The following is a 7,821-nucleotide window of genomic DNA, read 5'->3' as shown; positions in this document are numbered from 1 at the left end:
GGAGTAGGATGATCCGATTATGCGGTGAAAACCCTAAATCGTCGTAGATCTCATTAGCTTCATCTTGATCAAGCAGGACCACCAAGTATTCGTGCACCCCGTACGGATCATGGGTGGATCGGCTCTTTGAGCCGATTCACAGGATAACCCGAGAGCCGATCGAGGCTCGTATTTAACGTTTACATGTATGCCCTGCAGGAAACTAAGCGAGGCATCCTCATCACCTTCCCGACCAGGTATAGGTCGGGTGGCACGCCCTGCACTTCGCAACGCCGCGTGTGACCAGAAGAGCATTGCGGGCCGTCGCTCGGAGGGGTCTCAGCCAGCCGCAGCTCTAGGCTCTTCCCGGCTCTACGGTGTTGACAAGGCCGCTGCCCGCCGGTGGGTTTTGGCAGTCAACAACATCTACAACTTTGTATCATCATTCTGAATAAGGAGCACCTCACTTTTTTCAAAGTTAATTTTTAAACTAGACATGGATTCAAAAATATATAACATAACTTTCAGATACCTAGCACTCTTCAAATTATGCTGGATAAAAAGTTTATTGTGTCATATGCATATTGTAAAATGAAAACACTTATCATCCAAACCTTTGACCAGACCGCTCTATTGGGATTTTTGAACTATTTTGGAGAGACAGTTGACAACCAAATTAAACAAAGATGGTGCAAAAGGATCACCTTGCCTTACGTCTTTCAAACTGCCCAAGTGGGGACGCACACAATCATGGACTTTGACACTTAAAGTGCCATCATAGACAACATTTTAAATCCACAATAACAGTTGTCACCAAAACCTTTTTGTCTACATTAGTCAAACAAGAAATTTTAATTAACTTTATCTTATGATTTTAAAGTCAAATTTCAAGACTACCCATGTTGTTTGTCGTACTTTGTTTCTTTGAGAATTTCTTGCAGTAGTATCACTCCATCAAATATAAATCTTCCATCGATGAAAGCATTTTGACAAAAGTCAATAAGCTTTTGAATCAGAGGTTCAACCCTGACAGTCAGTACATTTGTAACAATTTCGAATAACACCTGGAGCAAGCAGATGGGCCTGAACTTCTGTATAACTGTGGCATTATCATGTTTTGGAATTAGAGTAATAATACCAGCTCAATCTGATCTTGTGTTGATGGAAATCAGAAAACATTGTCATCATATCACCTTTGATAATATCCCACCACTTTTGAAAAAAAATCAATAGGAAACCCATCAAGCTTTATTTTTTCCATATGATCAATCACATTCTGGACCTCTTCCTTCATGAATTCTTTGTCAATTTCTTGTTTGTAGGAATCATCTAGTTTTCCATCTTCAATCCACACATCATATCTTAACCTTGGATGGGATGAATTTTGGGGCAAAAATAGGTGCTTGTAGAATTTTTGTTGCACGAGACAAAAGGAGTTCTCTTCATTCTCATAAATTTCATTAATTCCTCCTGAATTTTAGTTTTCCTCATCAACAGATCCCGGGACAGCATGGATTTTTTCTCCATGTCTTCTAGCTCAGCTAACTCTTGAAAGAGATATTTTTTATCGTGACCTCTCAAATTAGCGTCCCATGTTTTTAGTTCTTTCTTGACATTTTTTTTCAATCTACAGGGCCTCGAGGCTGTCATTTCCCCCCATAGATTGGGACCAAATCTTGGAAACTCTCATCAGAAAAGATTCTTCCTTCAATTTTTTTATCAAATCTGAAATCTCTAGAAAAATGAGCCCCGCCTTCCGTGGTGTCAAGAATAAAAGGATTGAAAAATATTTGCCTGTAATAATATCTTGACATAAACTTTTTTTGATTTCCAACTTCAACCACTGTTTTTTTGTTTTGTTTCCTCAGATCCACCCAAACCAGCCTTTCGTTCAGATCTACATATCCTTCTCCATTTTACCAAATAATACTTTCCTTCCTTATTTTTCACATGCCAGAAAACATCCTTCTATGTTTATCTTTTTTCTCAACAAGGTAGATCTTCTATTTTCATCATGCTACATATTTACCGATTGCTCAATTCATCATTTTTTTCCCTCGCAAATCCCTGCTCGCGCGGCAGCAGAAACACGCGCGCTCAAAGTGCCGATGCGTCACTGGCACAAGGCCACAAAGGTAATCAAACCGAGACGGCGTCTCAATCCCAACACTACGAGCAAGGAAAAAAAAAAGTTAACAGCCCAGACCACGGCGTGATCGGCCGAGAGAGCCACCAATTTTCGCGAGCGCGCGCAACGTCATTCCCGCGCTGAAAACGGAACTGAATGGCGTCACAACTCCTGTTCGACCGGGTCCGAGGACGACGACGACAGGGTGCCGGCGAGGGCGAGGTACCTCTCGGCGATGGCGGCGTGCACGGCGGCGCCGGTGGGGAGCACGTCCTCGTCGATCATGAAGTAGGGCGAGTGGCCCGTGTGCACGGACCCCAGCGTCTCGTTCCGCACGCCGACGTAGTAGAACCCCGCGGGGACGGCCTGGGAGTAGAACGCGAAGTCCTCGGCGCCCATCATCGGCGGCACGTCGCGGTACCTCCCCTCCCCGAGCAGCTCCGTCGCCACCGCCTTGACGTGGCCGTACATCCGCGGGTCGTTCACGGTCGGCGGGTAGAAGCTCTGGTCCTCGAAGAAGTCCACGGCGGCGTCGGCGCCGTGCACCCGCGCCTGCAGCGTGATCACCTCCTCGATCCGCTGCCGCAGCCGGTAGAAGCTCGCGTTCGAGAAGGCCCGGAACGTGCCGCCCAGCGCGAACGTCCCATGACCGCCGTCGTCGCTGTTGACGACGGCGACGGAGACCACCTGCGAGTCCAGCGGGTCGGCCTCGCGGGACACGAGGCTCTGCAGGCTGATCACGGCGGAGGCGGCGGTCAGGACGGGGTCGCGGCCGCCGCGGATCAGCGCCTTGAAGAAGCCGCAGCCGGCGAGGAGCGCGCCCGTTCGCGACCCGATCACGGAGGTCGGGTGCTCGTGCGACACGTGCACGGCGAAGATCGCCTCCACGCCCTCCAGCGCGCCGTCGTCGATCATCCGCTTCGCGCCCGCGCCCGACTCCTCCGCCGGCTGGAACAGCAGCTTCACCGTACCCTGCAAGAAACCAATGTCATGGATGTACCAATGACTAATTACCACTACGATTAGCTTCTTGGTTGACTGAATTTCTGAATTCACAGGCATTATGTATTGTCTTTAACCTGACTGCAGAGATGATTTTAGTTTGAGCATTTTTTTCGATAAAGGGAATATATTAATATCAAAAGATACTAATTACACCCAGCCTCTGCAACAACGCACCACCCTAATGGCACTACGGATGCACACAGCCAACAAAAAGAAAAAGAAAACTAAGAAACAAAAGTCCCGCTACAGTATCTCGGGCCTAACAACAGCAATACATCCACCACCAAGACAACACCTGAAATACAGACTCTCCAAAAACAACGCCTTCAGAAGGGAACAGTGCTCTAACACCGTCGTCGCCCGATCAAAGATCTTAGGTTTTCACCCTGAAGATAGTCCCCGCTCTCAAAACAATGCCTCCAACAAGGTCATTGCCAGGCACAACCAGTTAAGGCCGGACCTTGGGTTTTCACCCCGAAAGGTAGGACTCGAACTTCACCTGTGTTGTCGCCCCCACTTTCATACCGCTGCCGTGAAGCCCGGAACACCAAGCCGGTTCCATCTCACCACCAAGATCCGACCACCATTGCTCTTCCACCAATCTTGACTTTCATGACCTTCTCCGCCGGCACCATGGAAAGAAACAAGCTCCATGATATTAACAGCCAGCAGAGCTTCGAAGCGCTCCCTCCGAAACCAAACGGTCGGATAAAAAACATGGGTGCGCTCGACCGAAAACACCCAATCCGAGCAATCTTCGGGCATTGATCGCACAATGAATTTCGCCGGCAGAACCTTCCGGAACACGACAATCCAGCAAGCTCGGTGGGAAGAAGCTTCCGAACGATCTTCACTTGGCGCGAGAGAAACCCTAGGACTGCCACCTTTATTAGGCAGAACGGCAGGCCCCCTCGCCGCCACCCGCCGGCAACCTTCTCCGCCGCGGACGCCGCACTCTACCAGCGGCCATGAGGCAGCAACGAGAACGGCGACGACGAATCAGGGTCGACCCCGCCCAGAACCGGCCCAAGCATGCAGCGAAGAGGACCGGATAGGCAGCACGGGAATCACCTAGATCAAGATCTGGAGTTTTCCCCAACGCCACCCAATCTGGCCCAGATCTTCACCGCCGAACAAGGCGCCGCCGGAGGAGAGTCTCCGCCACCACCCCGACCGGGGCGCCGCCCTGGTCGGCCGCACGCAGATGAGCCGCCACCACCGCCCTAGCAGCCATGGCGCAGATCTCCGGCGTCCACCACCCCAGTCCACCTTCGGGGGCTGGGCCCGCCGCCACCGCGGCAAGGGCCGGCGGCAGCGGCGGCTAGAGGAGCAGGTGGAGGGGGCTGTAGGCGGCGGCGGCGCGGTATCGCCCCGGTGTCGCCCTAGGGAGCGACACGGGAGCCTGACCCTAGTCCCGGCGGAGTAAAAGAGTTTGGAATTTTTGCTAATATCCAGGCACGAGATATATATTATCACTGTGCAGGTGTAGACAAATGATCGACTATGGTTACTGCATGACTTTGCATTCACGTTTGACACAGTGAGTAGCTGGTGCAAGGACATGTTTGATGAACATGGCGACGCAAATTCAACGTCGACATGACAGCAGCCCATTACACCAGGGGATCTAGTAATACCCTTCCTGCTGCAGTCATTCACTCCGAGGTGGCGGTAACAGGCAATTCAGAAAATATACAGTCCTAGTATGACTTTGGCGAATACAAATACAGGTGTGACTAGTTCTCGGTTGACTAAGAATTAGGGGATGTGAAAGTAGTCCAATCTCGGCTGCAACTTTATGTATACAACTGAAAAAAAAAAAATCATAGTTACGCTCGTTGCTAGCACGAGTCACTACATAATGCTATGGTTCGGGAGTCAACCGATAACTAAGCAAATGGCTAGTGGTGTCAGTGGACTGAGAATTATTCATGATGACCAGACAGACATTAGGCTAAGCAGGAGGCATCTGATTCAGCTTCCAAAGCAGCGGACGCAGACTGAAGGAATGCTGTGCCAGCATCGCGCGCATTGCATTCAGAGAGAACCGAAGTTTAATCAAACAAAGGAGAACAAATTCAGGGCCTTCAGACAATGACTCCTCAATTAGGCACGCGCACAAAGAGAAAAGCTTGAGTGAAGCAAACGGTGCCTACGAACGTCTGTCCCGGACGACACCTGACGCTGGCATCAACATGATGGCGGCCGGCTGGACAGTTTTCCACTTTACGACGCCGCGCGTGGGCGGCTCACGACAGTCTTATGATATGGTTTCAGCTAAGCACGTTTCGACCTTTTCCCGAAAGCAAATCTAGCGCGCCCAAACCGTGGATCACCATCAGCACAGCTAGGTAGGAGTTGTACGTGAGGAGAGACACGCGCAGAGTCGCTTGCACGGCAAGGGTGGCGTAGAGACAGACGGGAACCGCTAGCCACAGCTAGAGACCATGACACTCGATGGATAGCCACTCAAAAGTTCAGATATTTGGCCGCTGACTGAAAGTTCAGTCGATTGGTGGTGGTGTTCAGTGGGTTACACCATACCTTGAGGTGACGCTCGCGAGCCTTGAGAATCCTTGCGGCGCCTAGGAGCATGGCGACGTGGGCGTCGTGGCCGCACGCGTGCATCTTCCCGGGGTTCTTGCTCTTGTGCTCCCACTCAACCAATTCCTGCAACACACAAGGAAGAAGAAACCGAGCCGTGTCAGGCACAAGAGGTTTTAGATTATGTGTCGTGCGTGACGATAGTATCTCGATCAGGTGAACAGGTGAAGGGACAAAAGGCGATGGAAGCAGGGGAAAAGCAGTCCGTCAAAAAGATTGGATTTTGGCATGGCAATGGGGATACGCACGTCCTGCGGCTCGCCGACGGCGGGTGCCGTTTCGGGCACCCGGACGAGGTGTGATCTCTCTTCATAAGAACCCGATCAAGTAGATTTTGTTTACTATCGCTGAACAACAACTAGGAACATATGTCTAGATATATCTAAATTTAGTTAAATCTTCAGCTTTTCTTTATTCACGGAGGAATTAGCAAAATGAAAATACACTGATCATCAAACCTCACGACTTAATTATGAGTTCAGCACAAAACGAAGGGAAAGAGAAACATTCATCTTTGTAGGAACACACTATGTTCGTGCATTGGTGGCGCATCTGTTCTGTCCACAGTAACCAAGCGGCCACCCACAAGCTAGCTAGCTCCACCTTTTAAATTCCAGCAGCTTGCTTGAACCAAGAGAGACACAAACCACGATCACGATCGTGTTTTGCACTTCGAACCCCAAAACAATTTCTTTCGATCACAAACGTACGAGGCTTGGAAAAAGAGTGGAAAACTGGCCATTATACTATTCTTTAGAAGGAAAAAAGGTGTTAACGACGAGAAATCTAAGACACTGCGCTGCAATCTAGCATGACGGGCCGATCGTTGTATATGGGGCGCATGACCCAAAGGCGCACGTGCGTAACACTACGTGTTCACGTACCTGGATGGGCAGCGCGTCCATGTCGGCCCGGAGCGCGACGACCGGCGGGCGGCCGGTGCCGATGGTGGCGACGACGCCGGTGCGCGCGAGCGGGTACCGGAACCCGACGCCCATGGCGTCCAGCTCCTCGCGCACCAGCCGGCTCGTCTCCACCTCCTCGTACGCCAGCTCGGGTCGCTCGTGGATCCGCCGCCGCACCCGCCGCAGCCACGCCGCCATCTCCGGCCGCCCCGCCATCTCGGCGATCTCCTCCTTCCACCCGCCACCCCCGTCGTCGCGCCTCCCATCGCCGCTGAAGACGCTGAAGACGTCGCGGCCGCTGCTCGCCGGCCTCCTCGTGCTCGCGTTGGCGCCCTTACCGCCCACCCTCGCCGCCGACACCACACCAAGAACCACATCCTCCTCCAAGAACGCCGGCGCCGAGGCCACTGCCACCACGAGCGGCGCCAGCAGTAGCAGCAACAGAAGCACGGAGCGCGGATGCCTGCTGCTCGCCATGGCGTTGTGCTTCGCGTGTGTGCGGGCTACACTACAACACTACAGCTGTGCACGATGGTGGCGCCATGGGAGGGGATTAAATCCCTTAAATTAAGCCACCTGTCACGTGTGGAATTCCTTTTTTTTTTTTCCTTTCCGCGGCGCCCCTTTTCCTTTTCAATTCGCCCCGTGCTCGTATTGCCATCAGCCATTAAACCACTGGCATTATTTGCTTCCCGTGGGCCCCACCTGACAGTGAGGCAGTTGGTGTTGCTGCCGCTAGATTGTGTTTCTTGTTGCAGGCGTTGCTATCGGCATCCGTGTAAAGAAAAAAGGTGGTGTTGCTTTCAGCATCAGCTCCGTGCTTAATTGGTGTACGAAATTAGTAAACTTATGATTATTGTATGTGTGCAGCACGACATGGCTTTATTTATTTATGGCGGATTGGCTCAAAAGCATGAGATAAGTATGATATGACTTCAGAGAAATCATCATATAGTAACGGCAGCTATAAGAGCATGGGACACATGGTTTCGGCACCTAGTCCGGCCGGCGGCTGCGTCAATGATTAGTGGAAACACTTGCCCGTAATCTAAGCAAATCTTTAGCGAGGCTGACCTAAAAGAATCGCGGGCTGTCCGTTTTGATCTGTGCTAACAGGATGACACGTAATGAATCGGTTATTTCTAGCTCAAATGTAGGCTGAAAATGCGTTAGCGTGGACATGCCTCAAATTGCTTGGCT

General features: G+C 51.2%; 1 protein-coding gene across 1 annotated transcript; it reads right to left on the bottom strand.

Moving 5' to 3' along the window:
- Positions 1-1,987: 1,987 nt before the first annotated feature.
- Positions 1,988-7,128, bottom strand: LOC124684268 (IAA-amino acid hydrolase ILR1-like 6). The gene is made up of 3 exons (XM_047218616.1): positions 6,601-7,128; positions 5,657-5,782; positions 1,988-3,079 (listed from the first exon to the last, which is right to left on the bottom strand). The coding sequence occupies exons 1-3, from the start codon at positions 7,096-7,098 to the stop codon at positions 2,270-2,272; spliced, it is 1,434 nt and encodes a 477-aa protein (XP_047074572.1). The 5' UTR covers positions 7,099-7,128; the 3' UTR covers positions 1,988-2,269.
- Between the last annotated feature and the right edge of the window lie 693 nt (positions 7,129-7,821).

Source organism: Lolium rigidum, chromosome 1 (assembly GCF_022539505.1).
Source record: "Lolium rigidum isolate FL_2022 chromosome 1, APGP_CSIRO_Lrig_0.1, whole genome shotgun sequence".
NCBI classification, from domain to species: domain Eukaryota; kingdom Viridiplantae; phylum Streptophyta; class Magnoliopsida; order Poales; family Poaceae; genus Lolium; species Lolium rigidum.
Note: the sequence above shows the minus strand (reverse complement) of the source record. Positions and strands in the feature narration are given on the sequence as shown.